This window comes from Orbicella faveolata, unplaced genomic scaffold (genome assembly GCF_042242905.1).
Source record: "Orbicella faveolata isolate gen_17 unplaced genomic scaffold, um_ofav_v1 contig_35, whole genome shotgun sequence".
In the NCBI taxonomy this organism is placed as follows: domain Eukaryota; kingdom Metazoa; phylum Cnidaria; class Anthozoa; order Scleractinia; family Merulinidae; genus Orbicella; species Orbicella faveolata.
In genome coordinates this window covers 21,611,655-21,630,053 of record NW_028301564.1, presented here as the reverse complement: position 1 = coordinate 21,630,053, position 18,399 = coordinate 21,611,655, and the positions used below count along the sequence as shown (strand labels likewise).

Below are 18,399 nucleotides of genomic sequence, written 5' to 3'. Positions count from 1 at the left end.
CGAAATTTGGCACGAAAATACTTTAGGAAATAAGTAACTGGACTATTGAAAATAATTGAACTTTGACGAAGGAAATTCTAGTGAACAGTGAACCTTCAACAAGGGATAATTAAAGATCTCTCTGTTAAATTGTTAGCAAAATGGTGTTAACTTGTGAGAATCGTTACAAGCTTGTTGCATGCAAATTATAAAGAAAATCTAATGACTAGATTTTCTGCAAATAAACAAAACCGATTTTAAAGGCCTATTTATATTTATTCATGTTGCCATGGCAACGACACATACGTCAGCTTAACCATCAAAAAACCAAATTTTGTGTTGTTGACTAGCTTGCTGCCATTTTTGACGACCGAGGGATCAAGGGTTTTAGAGAAAAAGGTGAATGAAACACAGGTATCAAAAACTGTGTTCAGCCACCTTAAACTTCGAAAAATGGGTCACACTTGGGAAAAGGGTCACACTTGAAAATATAATTCACACTTGTAAAAACTGGTCATACTTGAAAAAAGGGTCACACTTGTAAAAATGCATCAAAGTTGTAAAAATGGGACACACTGGGGAAAAATGGTCACGATTCGAAAAATGGGTCACAATTGGAAAAATGGCTTACACTTGGAAAAAAGGGTCACACCTGTAAAAGTGGGTCGCACTTAAAACGGGTCAAATTTTGAAAAAAAGAGTCACAATTAGAAAAAAAGCTTACATTTGAAACAACGGGTCAGACTTGGAAAAAAATATCACGCTTGAAAAGAAGGGTAACACTTGGAAAAATGCGTCGCACTTGGAAAAATGGGTCACATTTGAAAAAAAAAGTCACACTTGGAAAAAGGAGTCACATTTGGAAAAATGAATCACACTTGAAAAAATAAGTAACACTTGGAAAAATGGGTCACACTTGGAAAAATTGGTCAAACTTGGAAAAAAGTGTTCAACTTCGAAAAATGGGAAATATTTGGAGAAACGAGGCCCATTTGGAAAAAAGGGTCACACTTGTAAAAAAATGGGTCATACTCGGAAAAAGGGGACACACTTGGGAAAACGGGGCACACTTGGAAAAAAGAGTCAGACTTGAAAAAATGGGTCACACTGGGAACAATACTAACAATGGGTAACATATGGAAAAATTGCTCACATTTGGAAAAAAAAGGTCAAATTAGGAAAAAAGGTTAACACTTAAAAAATGGGTCACACTTGAAAAAACGGGTCACACTTGGAAAAAAGAATTAAGAATTGGAAAAAAGGGTCACAACTGAAACAATGGGTAAAATTTGGAAAAATAGGCAACACTTAAAAAAATTCTGTTCTGTGTTCTTTTCTATTTTCTTTTCTCTTACGGAGTGATGTGTAGACCTTTGCGAAATGTGAAATCCAAGCGTGTAGTGCGTGTAGGGACTAATTTTTTAAAGTGTGACCCATTTTTCTAACGCTCTTTTCATAAATCCAGACATGCACAACACTGTTGTTTGCTGTGTATATTAACAAACCTTAAAAATTAAAATTAATTGATACTCTAAACTTTAATCGATTAAAAGTTCCCAACTTTCCCCCTCCCAAGAAGCCAGACCTTCATTTGAATTGTTACCACCAGAATTGTTTATTCAGAACCCAATTACTGCGTAGACACGTGCACGAAGTCTGTCTTTAGGTATGGAAGAACCAATGAGAGGAGTCAGTCACTTTCTCTGTAACTATGCCTCTTCTAAGCGTTTGGTTAGTTGGTTAGTATGGACAGGGCCTAAGTGCCAGCGTCACTTCATGGTACAATTTTCTTTGTAAGATAAGAAATATACAATCGCTCTGTCATATTGCATGCAGCGCGAAAAGCAACGTAGGAAAACAAATTGCTGATTGATTGCGAGTCAAGAGGAACTTACAATAATCGGTAGTTTAGCTGTTTTTTTTTCTTTTATTCTTTTAACTTTATAAGGGCGTGGTGCTGCAGTTTTTCTCCTACATCTTGCAAGTGCATAACTTTGCTCGAACGGTTGAGCAGCTCTTCTTCTGACGGTTGCGATATTCGTGGCTCGCGGCTTCGCTTCTCGCTTCTTTTCCTGGTGTTCTTCCCGGCAGATTTTCGAGCAGAAAGGAGATTGCTCGCAGTCTAACCTTAGCGCTGATGAAGATCTCAATCAGGCCTATAATTCTGAACATTTCTTAAGATACATGTAATGCCGCATTTCAATGAAACGGGAGACAAGAGCTCATTTCCGAGTTGACCTAAGTCTCTCCATCAAAGCGAGGAGCGGCACACAACCATTCATATAAAATGAGTTTAATTTCAATGTGAACGAAATCTCATTTTCATATGAAAGGATGGGCACCAAGACTCGCTTTTCTCGCTCGCTAGGGTTTCTGTCTTTGTCATGAAATGAACTATTCAGATTATTTATTTATTTCAACCTCACTTCGAGCATCTGCTCTTGTAAGTTATCAGTTAAGGAAGGGAAAAATTTTCTTTGTGCACTGCAGTAGGACAACACGAACGACAGTTACCGAGTGAAAAAGGACATAGGCTTTGGACAACATGACGAAAATTAGTGCTGAATGCAAATAATATGATCGGGTTCACAGCTGTATTAAGGGATGGAAATATATAAAAACAAAATGCTCAAATGAAGCTGCATTTGCCTTTTGGATTAAAAGAATTCAAAGAGAAATCTAGAATTGCCTGTATTCCATATGGTAAACAAAAAATGAAATACGCGAAGTACAATGATAGATTCGAAAATGTTCGTAACGTTTTCGTTCTGCTTGTTTCGTTTTCGTTGCGCGTCACTTCCTCTTGCAGTGTAATCTGGTTGAGTTCTCCTTCTTAGGGCCCCCATGATACGGGAGTAGATAACGATAATTGCAGTCGGAGGTATAAGGTTGAATATTACCACGGCAGATCCCAAAACGAGAGTCATCACCAAACTGTTCCACTCGAGTGTGCATAATGTTTTATGTCCGAATTGTGACCATGTCGGGTAGAGGAATATAGGGATACAATGTGCTACTGGCATCAACCACGTTGCAAACAGCAATGTTGTTCTCACTTTTCGTATAATCAGCGTCGCTTTCAAGGAAAATACAGTGGCAACTAATCTATCGACAGCGATCAGTACCAAGGTTAGAACAAATACTATTTGGGACGCTATTCTAAAACATAATCCTGCTTTGCACGCTGCAGTTACCAATGGACCTTGTAGTTAATTGACTGCCAGGGTTTATTACGAACTCGTCCTTAAGGTACAAAGGGCCAGGTTGTAAGACCTGCAAGAAAATCAGAAACCGTCATGTTGACAAAGTAGTAGTTGGTGCTTGTCCTAAGGCGCGGTGTTTTGTAAACTGAGAAGATCACCAAAATGTTTTCTATGAAAGCTGCTGCGGTGAATATAGCCGTGGTGGTTGTGAAGAAAATAGCAACACCGTTCGAACACGACGAATGTCCATTGAAACCGATTGGGGTAGAGTTGTTCATGATAGCGGGGGGAAGGGGAGGGGGGGGGGGGAGGGGGGACAGGGGGGTCAGAACCTCCCGCCTCCCGTACCCTGCCCTCCCGCTTCCCGTACCTTTATCTCCCGCCTCCCGCCCTTTTCCGTGCTGTTCCCGTCCCCTGTAAATTGGCAGAGTCAAAACACATCCTAGTAATTTAGCTTCGCAATTCTTAAGAACAGCTTCGCCTAAATATCAACTAGACTTGGAAATAGCGAAAAAATCGAATTTCTTCAAACTCGCCCAGAATGAAGCCCTATGGGCACTAGTTACAAAAATATTGTTTTAAGTTCGATAAATCAAAAATTAATTTTTTTGCGCAACTTTTTCTTTTCGATGCCCCAAATCGACCAAAATCGATCGAAAATGAGCGGCATATTCAGAGGCTCGTAAACTCAAAAGTAAAAATCTTCATAACAAACTGACTGCACGTTGAATTTGTACTTCCTTTCTTGTATATTTAGAGCTAAACAGATCACGATTTGATTAGAACTAAAATATTTGACGATTTTTCTAAATTAACGACCCAAGACAGCTAAACAAGAGGTCTACATTTAGGCTATTTTGAAATGCTAAAAAGGCGTTCTGGTACACGGCTTTTCCCAAAACGACTAGCTTGGCCTGAAAGAGCATTGTTTCTTCTTCAAATTAGTGAAATAAAATTTTCGGGTAAATAAAATCGCGAGCGCTGAGATAGCGAACTAAATGCAGCATTTCTTCCTGAAAACGTGACCTTTGACTCAAGCGTAACGAAACCGATTACTGCAAGAAAACCCGGAAGAAAAGCAAACGCTTCGTTATTTTGAAACATTTTCTAGTGATATCCCTCCGAAACTATTATTGCAAGAAACGATTTCCAGATATGAAATCTTACAGGGTCAAAGAAGGAGCTAAAGGGCGCAGTTTGACGCAAGAGCTTTGTTCGCTGAGAATTGCCGGAAGTCAATGACCGTTCACGAATTCCAGTGAAATTTGCGAACTTGAAGTATGTTAGCCGATACTTACGTGAATCTTTATACTGATTTATAAGAGAGTAGTCTTCTTAGATTAACCTTCAAAAGAAGCTGGATCCACATTTGGAAACAAATGTTTAATGTTCCGTGATCTGCCCGCTGCTATAAATTCCATCATGCCGACCGCATGTTTGTCGTAAAACCAACTGAACTCCACTGACAGTTTCCATAGGCAACCCCAAAATAAACAATTCCGCAAAATGTAAAGTGAAATTGGCTGTCCTCATGAACAGTTAGATGCTAGAGTCAAGTTCCATTACCTTTAAAAAGTGCTTGATTTTACTTGTTTGCGTCGACTTTGTTCACTCCGTATTTCTTACTGTCACGTTCGAATACCGCGAATCGGTCACGCCAAAGTACTGCAGACCGTGCAGACTTGTTTGGACCTTTAATTTTGACTCATTTTTTTTGGCGCTAGTTACAAAATGGTGTTCAATATATCTGAAAGTTTGTCATTTATCCACAGGCCTCACAAGCGCAATATGTGACTTTTGATTCAATAGACAAACGCGTAAAAGACTTTGTATGGGAAACTTACTCAGTCTGCACGGTCTGCAGTGTTTTGGCGTGACCGATACGCAGTATTCGAACGTGACAGTAACTACTGAGTGAACAAAGTAAAATCAAGCACTTTTTAAAGGCAATGGAGCTTGTCTCTAGCTTCTAACTGTTCACGAAGACAGCCGATTTCACTTTACATTTTGCGGGATTGTTTATTTTGGGGTTGCCCGTGGAAACTGTCAGTGGAGTTTAGTTAGTTTTAGGGCAAACATGCGGCCGGCATGTGCATGGAATTTATAGCAGCGGGCAGACACGGAACATTAAACATTTCTTCTTTTAGAAATTTCCAAAGCTGGATCCAGCTTCTTTTGAAGGCTAATCCAAGAAGACGATTCTGCTATAAATATAAATATTCAGTTAGTATCGGCTAACATACTTCAAGTTCGCAAATTTCACTGGAATTCGTTTTAACGGTCATTGACTTCAATTCCCATCAAACAAAGTTATTGTGTCAAAATGCGCCCTTTAGCTCCTTCTTTGACCCTGTAAGATTTCATATCTGGAAATTGTTTCTTGCAATAATGGTTTCGGAGAGAAATCACTAGCAAATGTTTCAAAATAACGAAGCGTTTGCTTTTCTTCCGGGTTTTCTTGCAGTAATCGGTTTCCGTTACGCTTGGTCAAAGGTCACGTTTTCAGGAAGAAATGCTGCATTTAGTTCGCTATCTCAGCGCTCGCGATTTTATTTACCCAAAAATTTTATTTCACTAATTTGAAGAAGAAACAATGCTCTTTCAGACCAAACTAGTCGTTTTGGGAAAAGCCGTGTACCAGAACGCCTTTTTAGCATTTCAAAATAGGCTAAATGTAGTCCTCTTGTTAAGCTGTCTTGGATTGTTACTTTGAAAATTCGTCAAATATTTTAGTTCTAATCAAATTGCGATCTGTTTAGCTCTAAATATACAAGAAAGGAAGTACAAATACAACGTGCAGTCAGTTTGCTATGAAGATTTTTACTTTTGAGTTTACGAGCCTCTGAATATGCCGCTCATTTTCGATCGATTTTGGTCGATTTGGGGCATCGAAATGAAAAAGTTGCGTAAAAAAAATAAGTTTTGATTTATCGAACTTAAAACAATATTTTTGTAAGTAGTACCCGTAGGGCTTCATTCTGGGCGAGTTTGGCGCTATTTCCAAGTTTAGTTGATATTTAGGCGAAGCTGCTCTTAATCATTTCCTTTGTTTTCAAATAATTAAACAAGATTACCGCTGTCATATGTTTCAATTCAATGAAGTTTTGACCTACTTGTTTATATTCTCTGAGTTTCACCATTTCAGTCCATATTCATCGGCTCTTCAGATTTGTTTCTGAAATCCGTTTTTAGTGACGACGTTCTCAAAAGTTAATTCTAAATTGTCTCGTGTTCAGGATAAAGTATACACATTTCCAGTAACCAGTCCGGCGTTTATTGGGATCAGACAATTAAATCATGGAAGTAGGTCGTCTCACCTTTTCGCAATTGCAGCAATTTGACAGCTTACGCTACACATGTGCACTCATGCCGCTTGACATTTCACGACCTATGACGTAACCACTGTAAACGGGTTTATCATTTCACCGGAAGTAAGCCTGTTTTTCAGCCCAAGCGCAAATTTTCGTTTGTCCGTTTGCTCAGAAGTCTCAGAAGTGACTGAGAAGACGTTAAGTGCAAGTCAAATATAGTTTGGGTTCTTGCTTTTGAAAGTATTCTAACGCATTGTTGAATTAAAAAAATTAGCCTTTCGCCTTTCTCTCCCGCTTCCCGCCCTCTTAGAACTCCCGCTTCCCGCCCTTTCCTCTCCCGCCTCCCGTACCCCTCCCGCCCCCTATTCTCCCCGGCTCCCGCCCCCCTGTCCTCCCCCACGTGATAATAGTTCTTGTTTATGATCAGTTTTGTTTCTGTCCAACGCTCTTTCAACTGAAACACAAGATAAATTTGTTTTTTAAACTGTTTTTCGCTGTTTTATTTTTTTTTCCACTTTCTTCTATACTAAATCCAAATTAGCCAGATGGCTAGAAATGTGGTCCTGTGTTTTCTGCGTAATGCATTTCAGTTATTGTGTTCGCTGATTGCCAGGCATACATATTGTTATTTATGAGAATTTCGCGGTAAATTAACACGATAATTTATTCACTTGTCAGTGATTTTCACAGGTCTGTCTACTTGATAACATAACTAAATTTTTAGCAGAATGTAATACGTACCGGTTTTTCACAAGTCGTTGTCATTCCCTGCTATTAAATCTGCAGCACATTTGACAATAAATATGGCATCGACCACCTGCGTTGTTTATTCGAGTAACTTTGGCTTCTACTCAAGGAGGGGAAATTGTTCTTAAAGACTGTTTCAATACTAGTCTAGAAAGAACATGGAAATTAATTTGTAAATTTATCAAAGACATAGAATTCCTGGCAACTTTATTTTTGAAAAAGCGAGTTAAATTGTGACACTATATTTAAAAATCTAGCATGTGCTATTGTGCCTTGTTGATACGGTTGAAGATGAAAATTCTCTAGCATGGGCATTTTTAATTAGCGAAAAAAAGATGAATATGAACCCTTTCGAAACGTTATACCATGGTAGTACATTGACGGTACTAAAACAGCTTGCACTTTGAACGTTAACTGCATATCACATTTCTAAGCCTAGTTATCTTTGTTATTGATAACTCATCCTCTAGAAAAGTAGGAAAAGATGGTCAACTCACAAGTGTTGAAATCGTTACCAAAAGATGACAGCAAACTAATACCCAAAGGCTAGATCTTTTCACTAAACTTTCATAACTTAAATAATATCTTCAGACAAATTATGCTCTAGACGGTGAGCTGGATAACATACAAGTTTTGAATATCGTTACCTAAATAAGAGACCCAACTCATGCCCAGGGGCAAGATCGTTTCATCTGCCAGATAAGTTATCCTCTAGAGGATGGATAAGATATAAGAGACCCAACTCATGCGCAAAGACAAGATCGTTTCACCTGCGAGATAAGTTATCCTCTAGAGGATGGATAAGTCACGATAACTTACGAGTGCTGAATTCATTAGCTAAATAAGAGACCCAACTCATGCCCAGAGGCAAGATCGTCAGTTCACTTAACTAGATAATTTAGAGGGTGAAAAAGATGATTAATTCACAAGTGATGAATCCGTTACTAAAGATGACACCAAACTTCAGCTTTGCCCAAAGGCTTGATCTTTTCACTTCACTACATATTGAGGATCTCCTTGACAGCTACATTCCGGAACGTTATCTAAGATCTGCAAAAAAAAAAAAAAATTACTCGCCCTGCCTGGTTTCAAACTAAATAGTTATGGCCGCCGTGCTTTCTCTGTTGCTGCGCCGTTGCTTTGGAACAGTATTCCACAACATGTTAGGGATGCAGAATCGCTGGACATATTTAAAAGAGAGCTGAAAACAGTTTTTTTTAAGTGTGCCTTTTTAAATTAAACATTTTAATTAATCTTCTAGCTTTTTACTTGTTTTCGTAATATGAATTTTTAACCTTGCAAATAGCGCCTTTGGACCCTTAGGAAAGGGCGCTTTAGAAATGTTATTATTATTATTATTATTATTATTATTACATAATTTTAAAAAAAATCTTTGACATAAGTTATCCTCCAATAGGTGGAAAAAGATGAATAACTCAGAAGTGTTGAATTCGTTTCCTGAAGATGGCACCGAAGTAATGCCCAAAGGCAAGAGAAGATGATTTTCGTCCGTTGCCAAAAGTTAAATCTTTTAATTTGACTTCATAATTTAAAAAGATATTCTCTCAGATTTAGGTAGAAAAACTTACGAAGTCGGCGAAATGTATTCTATAATCGGAGTGAATTTGAACTATTATTTATATTTTAATCTTTTTATATAAGAATTCTTCGTTTTCCTTCTGAAAAATCACGTTTAATTGTAGAGAATATAGTAACAGATGGAAGAGGAATATAATGGGAATGGGAAATGATGATAAATAAAGACTGAACATAATAAACCTTTGAGGAAACTCTCTGAATATCTCACAGTGACATAAATTTAAACATATTCAGATTCAGATTTTTATTGTTTACACTATTTACAAATCTTTCGCTGAAAATACAGAAATGGAAAATGGACAAAGGCATAAAAGAAATAGTATTTCTTTTCATCTAAGCTAGTTACAAATCTTCATCAAATGTCGGAATTTTTATTGTCTTCTTATATTCTGTTATTCGCATATTGCATTCCATATTTCTATATATATTTCAAATTCTGTAATTTTTCATGTTACATTATTGACATTAGGTTTGTCTATATTCCACCAATTCTGGTAAGGAAACGTTTTCTCGATTTACTGAAACATAACAACACGAACGGCATCTCCCAAGAGAAAAATGGCACAGCCTTTCCAGAGCGTTACGAAAATTAGTACTAAATGAAAATAAAATGACGGGATTGATAGCTGTACTAAGCGATGGTAACACAAAGTGCAAAAATCCGCGAATGATCCTGCACTCGTCTATTGCGTGAAATTCGTGTAAAGTGACCAGTAAAATAAGATGTAAGCCAAAAAGACAAAAACAAACAAAGAACGCTACAACAATTGATCTAAATATCTTCAATACGTTCTGGTTCTCCTTGTTTCTGTTTTGTTGTGAGGAACTTACCTTGCTCACTTGCGCTTGCTGTCTTCTTTTTAAGGTGCGCATAATGCAAGAATAAGTAATGACGATTACAATCAATGGAGTAAAGTTATACATGACCACCGAGCCTATGAAGAAACTCATCAACGCCAAACTATCCCATCTAACTGTGCAAAAAATTATCTGGGGACCGATTTCTGCTAGTCTGGAAGCATGGAATATAAGAATGCATTGCGTTATTGATATCAACCACGTTGCAAACAGTAAAGCTGCTTTCACTCTTAGCTTAACGAGCGTGGCTTTTAAGGGAAATACAGTGGCGATGAATCTGTCGACAGCGATTAACAGGAGGCTTAGAATAGATACTGTAAGTGACAACATTCTAAAATACGATCCTACTTTACAACCAATAGTTGCCAGAGGATTTTGGATCAGGCTTCCATTCCTTGCCACCATCTCTTCAATAAGGTACAACGGCCAGCTCGTAAGACTTGCAAGAATATCGGAAACCGCCATGTTGACATAGTAGTAGTTGGTGCTTGTTCTAAGCCTTGGTGTTTTGTACACTGCAATGATCACTAGGATGTTACCAGTGAAAGCTGCTAAGCTGATGACCGACATGACGGTTGTGAAGAAAATAGAAACAGCGTCCGAGCACGTTGAATGTCCACTGGCATCCGTGTGAGTGGAGTCAACCTTCCTGAACTTAATTGAACACGGTTGTGTTATGTTCTCTTTGGTTTCTTTCCTTGATGGTAAATACAAACTAAAGATAGTGCAAAAAATGCGCTCCTCGGTTATTTGTGTAATGTTAGCTCAAAGCATCAATTGGTTCTCTTCGTCGCCTGCCACAGCAGTTCGAATCGATGTTTGCGCTGGGAATTTTGGTGGTCGATGTTTTTCTCTGTTCTCTCGTTAGCTGTCTACTGGATAATGTATGTCTAGAGAATTAACAATTTTCCTGGTAAGTGAATTGTCGCAGTTTGACAGGTATCGCTCCCCACGCCACATCCTCATTGACAGGTATGAAACACGAAATTTAAATTTTGCAGCACCTGTTCAAAGCGGCTTCAGAGACAAAATACGCAAAATGAAACAAATTAAATTATATGCGATCATCATCTTGCTTTAAGGTTTTAAGGTTGCACATTAGCACAAAAATAAGCACCATATTCAGAGGTAGTGGAGTGCTACATAGTAGCAGCTTTTGTTAGAAGATATATACCTAACAAAAGGTTGTAATTATCAATATTGTACTGCTTCTGCGTATGTCGGTTTATGCTGATGCTACTGCACAAGTGAAAACCAGCCTTTATAGTTTAAATAGGAAATGAATACCGCCAAATAAATTACAAGCCATGTTCTTTGTCAAAAGCGTACTTTCCTGTTGCAGATTTTGCATAGTGACGTTTAATTAGTCGTAATGTACTTAAAAATACCAAGATTTGATGGATTATTGACAGAACAACAGTAAAACTTCCACCGCATTTAATTATTAGGAATCCACTTGGAAAGCCTTTGTTTTCAATTTGGACGTTGCAGCTGTTGGGACGTCATCAGTTAAGACTAATTGCATTAAAAGCAAGATGCTATTTTTCCCAGAGTTGGCGAGGGAAAAAGATGTAAAATATTATGTTAAAGAATTACTGCCAGTGTAAGATTTGATACAGTTTTTTAAGCCTGCTCGTCTTTTCAAATTCCTAAAGAGTCCGTTTCAAATTAGCCTGAAATGTTAGTGATCTCCTTCCCTCAGATTTCAGGCTAATTTCAAGTGATCAGGAATATGATAGCATCGGAAATTGAGATAATCAGAAAGTCAATGGAAAAGAGAAATGAAGAGGCAAACAAGAATTAGAGAAAGACGTTCACAAGTGGAATGATGTGTCAAAATAAATCATATTTTTTTTTCTGCCAATGAAGCAATAGTGCAAACAGTTCAAGTTTTACATTTCAGTGTTATTTTGGCAGTGAAAGAAGTTCTTCACGATGAAAATTGCTGTTGATGTCCTGTTCTACGGCCTTCCCAGAATCATAGAACTTATAAAGCGAAATAAACAATTATATTTTACGATAACAAATTTCGCGGTCGTTTAGTTCTACAATAACTCCAAAATTCAAGAGGGGAAAAGGCAGCCTGTGTTTTGTAAGTGCCCTTTAGTTACTAAAATGTCTTAAGTATCATTTCGTTCTCTGATCGGCAGAATTATCTTAATTAGCATAGATTTTTACGATTTTATTTCTCCGGTTTCTCCTAAGTTTGGTATCAATTGTGAAGATAGAATAATTGTTCAAGACAGTGTCTGACCAAATTTTCAAACACCTCGAAGTTCGTCAAAGGTACTTCTTTATACGCGTGGTATTTTCAACTTTCTTTTCGGTGTTTGGAAATGTGATCAAACACGGTCTTTCCTGCTTGATCTATGCACAGTCGGTGCAGAGAATTTGGTGGTCGGATCTAAATAACACTTGGTTGATAATGACTTATATTATTCTCGTCATCTGTTACCTCCTAAATTTATTGATCAGATGTCCTCTATTATTTAAGAAATAGAAAAAGTTTCAATGTTTCTATCGAGTTGTAGAAACACAAGTGGAACTTGGGAGAAAGAGAAATGCTGCGAGAACAAGAGCCGACAAATTTTCAAATTTCCACCAGTGTTTCTATAACTGGAAAGAAACGCGGAGAACATGTTTTCTATTTCTTTTAGAATATACCGCAACGAAACAAAAGAAGAGAACTTGTTTTTGTCGTAATCAAAATGTAGATTATCTTTGCTCGTGTCATCATTACGTCAACAGCTTGTTCTCTTTCTGTGCTTATATCGAGTTTTAGAATAAATCTACTAGCGTTTTATAACGAATGCAGTCCTCGTGCGTACAGTGGAACCTCCCGTAAGCGACCACCTAAAATGTAAAGTCTGGGTGGTCGCTTACGGGAGGTGGTCGCTTACGAGGGCTTAGACCATGTTGGGCTAAGATTTTGCCTCATTAGCATATGGTAACTGCAGAGACTTACTCCAGGTTTTTATTGTTTTTCATGTGAAAAGTCATTTCGAGAACAAATCCGGTACTTGCCATGGAGAAATTTCCGTCTCTTGAACTTCCCAGGAATACAATAATGTTTCAACACCTTATTATCCAAGTTATGCTTTATCTGTCAAGCGGTCGCTTACGGGAGGTTAAGAACAAAAGAGAATTTCAAACTTTTAGTTCTAAAAGTGGTCGCGGTCGCTTACGAGAGGTGGTCGCTTACAAGAGGTTCCAAATATAGAGATTTGACTTGGAAACTTTTCGCATTTTGGAAAACTGGTCGCTGAGGAGAGGTGGTCGCTTACGAGAGATGGTCGCAACCGGAGGTTCGGAGGTTCTTTGAGCTGTTTTGTAATAGGCATTAACTGGTCAGGATACTAGTGTTTGCATTGGTCCAATGCTGTATCTGATCTGTGAGTTAGGAAGCCTAATTCAAAGAAAAGCGCGAGGGTCATTTTACCTGCTGGTTTTAAAGTGTTTGGTGAGTGTATGCTCGTGATTGAAAAGAGTCCGAAATTCTTGTCCGAAACGAGATAAACACCCGAAATTTTTGTAAATAGTGTAAGCTAAATAAATGCAGAAAGTTAGGCAGATAGGTAGGTAGCATATGTGGTAGAATATAGAGGTTCCGTAACTGAGTTTGTTGTTCCTTTGTCGGTTTAGCTGATCATTTTTCTACGGTACGAGGAATTAGCACAAAAACACACATTGTCGTTTCGATAATGATCCTGTCTTTTAATACTTATTTATCTCAATTTAATACACCGATCATTTTTGAATGTCCATTTATCGCTTCAAAACTTGCACTGTAGTTACTCCACGATATCAACCCCTCCATGGACGCCAAATTTAAACTGGGACCACCAGTTCACTGAGCCTTGAGTGATGTGGCAGTTGCTGGCCTTGGCAACAATATCACTCTCAGAGAGAGCAGCGCCCCTTACATTCACTTCTGTCACGTCTCCGACGAAGGCCTGCGATGCCACAGAGACTCCTCCAACTTCGTCTTGGTCCTGTCCAATCACGGTGGTACCAACAGATCTAATCTTGCCGCCCACATTCATGCCTGTACCCCTGCCCACGGACACCCCATCTTTGTAGAACTCATAATCTCCGTTTCTGTCCCTCCACGTAAAGCAGATGTGATCCCATTCGCCGTCGTCTAAACCAACGTTAGCATCCTTTTCAAAAAGAAGAAATGTAGAAAGATCAATCACAGTTTAAGTAGCGGAGATATACCATAGGGAAGTACAGTTATCCAGGAAATTTTATTCTTTAATATTTTTGCAGTGTTTTTCACACTGCACATTAAACATTTCCCATGCTAATTAGTTCACAACCGACTAATGAGTTTTTCAAACTTTACTCAAGTCTTTCAGCCAATACCATCACGGTTAAAATGACCAATCAGTTTTAGTAAGAATCTTAGCACAATCGACTGGCAAACACTATTCACTTGAATCTCAAGATGCCATGACGTAATGTATCACAAGCTACTGGGACATTTTCTTCACGTGACTTGTTGAGTGTGAAGACAGCACAATAAACATATCTCATTAGATGTTTTGATGTGTAGTATCGCTGTATATTTTTACGAGTAGTGCCGTATTTTGACGAGCCCTATAAAATACAAAAAATTACGAAAAATTACATTTTCGACTTTTTTCAATTACCTACCAACCTGCCTGCCTGCCTGAGAACCTGATAGTGGTCTTGCGGAATAAATAAACGTCACTGGAATTATAGTTTATTGTTTCATTCCAGCGATCAGGTTTTACACATGGCTGAGAATTTGACACATGTACAAGTGTAAGTGCGAAAATGAAATAAATATAGATTTCGATTTTGCCTTAATAGATTGCAGCATTAGCAAAGATGGATGTATATCTAATACAATCAACCTCACTAGAGTTATTCATCATGATATCATAGTTATTCTTTAAGTTCTGTTGTACGATCTTTTCAACCTGCGGCACAATAGGCAATATACGTATTCTCGGCATTGGACTGGGACTAGCTTGAAATAGAGGCTCATGCGGAGAAGTATCGTTTGTATTTGGAAACACTCCTCGCATCAGCCTCAGTTTCAAGCTAGTGCCAGTCCAATATCGAGAATAGGCATATAGCCTATTAAAAGTGTCTTTTTATCGTGCCAAATTTCGTTACTCGTTGCCTTCAACTTTACCGAAAATCACTCAAAACTATCCAGTTGGAAAATTTGGCTCTGTATGTATTTTTTTATTGTTAGATGTATTAACCCTATTCAGACCGAGTGTTTTATTCTGATCCGAGGGCTGAGAATGGGGTTGGGGGGGGGGGGGGATGGGTGTTGTAGGGCCCTCACCATGTAACTCTTAAAACATATTATAACGACAAAACTTGGAAAAATTTTAGCACGTGCAAAAGGATTTCCTTTGAGTTCCACAATAGTAGAACGAGGACGCGATACAACCTGGAATTGACGTCATTACTGTCCAACAGCCGCCATCTTGGATCCGCCACCTTTGAGTTTTCGATTTGTAACAAAATGACAGTAAACCGCCAAAAATGGCTGGAAAATATCCAAAATCAAAACCGACAGCTAAAAATAATTAATAAAATATAAATTAAAAAGTTAAAAGAGATTTCATTTATTAAAACAAAGTTTAACCTTTGAAAGTCACACCTGTACGTCAAAACATGGTTGCCGTGGAAAAATCTAGGTCCTTTACAAATGAGGTCATGTTAAATTGATGCAAGACAAATTTTAGGAGCAGTAGTTGAATTTGGAAATCCCCCCATTTCTTAATACTTTTAAGTTATAAGCCTGAAAGAGATGGCCAGGGCCGGAGTAAGGGCTAAGAGGGCAGTAAGAAGAATAATGATAAAAACATTGAGCTTTGTTTATTTTTATTTCGTTTGTTTAAAATAGTGGTATATTCTACAGGCATATTAACTTTTAAACAGTAAATTTGTTTCTACAATGTTTCAACGAACAGAAAGAAACCAAGTTAAAGGACCTTGGGATATTTGCTTTAACTTTAAGATATTTATCTTTTTTTTTTCGTTTTTTCGGTCATTTTAAAGTTGACTCGGCTAGGTCGTTCTGTAACTCATTAGTTCTGTTGGGGAGATATTCCTACGGCGCACTGAAACAAGACAGGACGATCGAAATTTACAGAGGGTAAAGATCTTCAGGTTTTTAAGAACTTGGCGAAAATAACTGCTAAATGAAAACAAAATGACAGGATTGATTGCTGTACTAAGGGACGGGAATAGATAATAGCAAAACCCTCGAATCAATTTGCACTTGTCTGCGATATTAAGAGTATCTGAAGTAATTTCCAAAAGGGAATATATCCCGTATGGAGAAAGGCAAATAAAATACGCTGCAACAATCGATTTAAATATCTTCATTACATTTTGGCTCTGCTCGCATCTTTTTCGTTGCAAGTCATTTCCTATTGCGCTGCAACCTGGTTGAGTTCTTCTTCTTAAAGCGTTCATAATACGAGAATAAAGAATTATAATCACAATCAGAGGTGCAAAGTTGTACATAATCACCCCGGATGTGAATCCTATCTGCATTCCCAAACTATTGCCAGCATATAAGCAGAATGTCTTCTGGCCGACTTCCGAGATTCCGTAAAAGTAGAAAATAGGGGTACAATTGGCTAATGGTATCACCCACGTAGCAAGCAAGAAAACTGCTCTTACTTTCGGTGTAATCAGCGTAGCTGCTTTTAAGGGAAATACAGTGGCGATGAATCTGTCGACAGCGATCAACACCAGGCTCAAAATGGATACTATTTGCGACACCAGTCTGAAATACGATCCTACTTTGCAACCAAAAGTTCCACTGGGACCCTTCAAACCCTGGAGTAGACTCCCTCTGATCTCGTCAGTAAGGTACAAGGGCCAGGTGGTAAGACTGACTAGAAAATCGGAAACCGCCATGTTGACAAAGTAGTAGTTTGTACTCGTTCTTAGGATTGGTGTTTTGTACACTGAGATGATCACCAGAATGTTTCCAATGCAAGCTGCTGAGCTGATTATGGCCATTGCCGTTGTGAAGAATATATAAATTTCATTTGGACAGGACGAGTATTCACCGTTGAGGCAGATGTGAGTGGAGTTGTTCATGACCTTCGTTTACGCTCTGTTTTGATTCTGTACAAACTTTAAAAAGAACCAGTTTGGCCTCTTTAGTTCCTTTGATTATTAGCACGATCTAGAAAGATTGCGAAAACGCGTCCCTGTGTTTTCCGTGTTATGTTATCTCAAGTCTTAATTTATTCTGTTCGCTGATTTACCGAGCATATATATTGGTTTTAGCTCTAAGAAATCAAAATAATATTCGCTTATCGTTGTTCATCTGATCTTATAACACGGCTTGTGTTGGTAGCCGATATAATGCGCGCTCTGATTGGCTAATTCTAGGAAATTACGTATTCTCCCGTAATGCCCACTGGCCGATTACGTGCCTGTAAAAACAAAGGAAAGATAGTAAAAGAGCTACTGCTTTATTTCTGAAAATTGTAGCGGCTGAAAACGATAACTTACGAGGAACACTCTGAGAGTGAATGCTATTACTCTGACGAGCTACAATTTCAGGAGAACAGCGAATTCACAGCGTTAAATTACGAACGAGTTGGTGCCCATGGTGCCGGACAGGACGAGGAAAGCACCCAAATAGCTTTTTAGAAGCCCTATAATAAGCCACTTATTAACCTCCAACTTTCGGTCTTTACGGAAAAATTCAAGACCTTGGCCTTGCGTCCACACGGCAAAGTCTTGGTTTAAGATTATCCCATATATAACGACCTCACCTTCGGTCAAAAGTAGTTAATATTGCCTGTTCGCTTGATAATGCATGTCATTTATGATATTTTTAAGTGCACTTAGATGCTCATTACTTCTCGTTAGTTTCCGCTTAATGAATGTTTTGCAAATTGCCCAGTGACACATTGTCTTGGCCATATTTTAGATAAGGGAACAGAAGATGCAGATTTTTTTTTAAACCTAGGTGGAAGATTCTTGCGGCAGATAAACCAAAGTGATGACTTCACAGCAGCTACACGCTCAGAGGCAGGGAAATCTGCTTATCCAAAATGAAAACGGATGTTCGTCGTGATTTACCCAAGAGGGGGCTTTCACTACAGTTTTGCTAAAGTTTAAACTTAGTGGGAAACACTGCCACTATTTTGAGGTGTACGATAGTCACTTAGTAAGTTTATTCCTGTTTTCTCTTCCTTGCTAAGTGTATTGATAGTATCATGGTGCGCGATGAAAATGCTGTGATTCAATATTGGCCTTAGTACAATTCGGCTTTTTCCTCTGTTTCGTATACCTATACATGAGAACAAAGGAAAAAATAAACCATTGAAGCATAACAGATATATTTGCTCTGATGATAACTTTAAAGTTAACATGCGTAATATACCTTGAACCTTTACAGTATGCAAACACACGGGAAAAAGAGAACTTTTTCCGTCGTAACTCTCCAACTGATGAATATTCTAGATCGCGACAAGAAAGACGAATTAGATAAGTGGAGTGTTTTTATTTAATTAATGCTTCTCGAAGTGTGACTTTTTTAGTAGTGGTTTTTCAAAGGAAATGACTAAATGCTGTCAAATATACCAATGCTTTTATACTAGCGGTTTTTTTTTTTGTGAAGCTCAATTATTCACGATATTTTTCCAAATGCCTCAGTATGACGTTTGGCAGTTTTTTTTTTTTTT

General features: G+C 38.1%; 3 protein-coding genes across 3 annotated transcripts; all 3 read right to left on the bottom strand.

Moving 5' to 3' along the window:
• Nucleotides 1-7,430: 7,430 nt before the first annotated feature.
• Nucleotides 7,431-10,386, bottom strand: LOC149103748 (allatostatin-A receptor-like). Its single transcript, XM_089274113.1, has one exon. It carries the CDS (start codon nt 10,265-10,267, stop codon nt 9,305-9,307), a length of 963 nt encoding a protein of 320 aa, XP_089130239.1. The 5' UTR covers nt 10,268-10,386; the 3' UTR covers nt 7,431-9,304.
• A 3,018-nt stretch (nt 10,387-13,404) lies between these two features.
• Nucleotides 13,405-14,679, bottom strand: LOC110056473 (neuronal pentraxin-2-like). Its single transcript, XM_089274208.1, has 2 exons — nt 14,578-14,679; nt 13,405-13,857 (listed from the first exon to the last, which is right to left on the bottom strand). Exons 1-2 carry the CDS (start codon nt 14,677-14,679, stop codon nt 13,489-13,491), a joined length of 471 nt encoding a protein of 156 aa, XP_089130334.1. The 3' UTR covers nt 13,405-13,488.
• A 1,025-nt stretch (nt 14,680-15,704) lies between these two features.
• Nucleotides 15,705-16,902, bottom strand: LOC149103747 (QRFP-like peptide receptor). The gene has a single exon (XM_089273619.1). It carries the CDS (start codon nt 16,796-16,798, stop codon nt 15,752-15,754), a length of 1,047 nt encoding a protein of 348 aa, XP_089129745.1. The 5' UTR covers nt 16,799-16,902; the 3' UTR covers nt 15,705-15,751.
• Nucleotides 16,903-18,399: the final 1,497 nt, after the last annotated feature.

What these genes read in the sequence shown, in the direction of transcription:
- LOC110056473 (XM_089274208.1), bottom strand. Translation starts at nt 14,679, where the DNA reads ATGCCGAGAATACGTATATTGCCTATTGTGCCGCAGGTTGAAAAGATC. An exon ending in TGATGAATAACTCTAGTGAG is followed by an intron (nt 13,858 to 14,577) that starts GTTGATTGTATT and finishes CTTTTTGAAAAG; the next exon opens with GATGCTAACGTTGGTTTAGA.
- LOC149103748 (XM_089274113.1), bottom strand. Translation starts at nt 10,267, where the DNA reads ATGTCGGTCATCAGCTTAGCAGCTTTCACTGGTAACATCCTAGTGATC.
- LOC149103747 (XM_089273619.1), bottom strand. Translation starts at nt 16,798, where the DNA reads ATGAACAACTCCACTCACATCTGCCTCAACGGTGAATACTCGTCCTGT.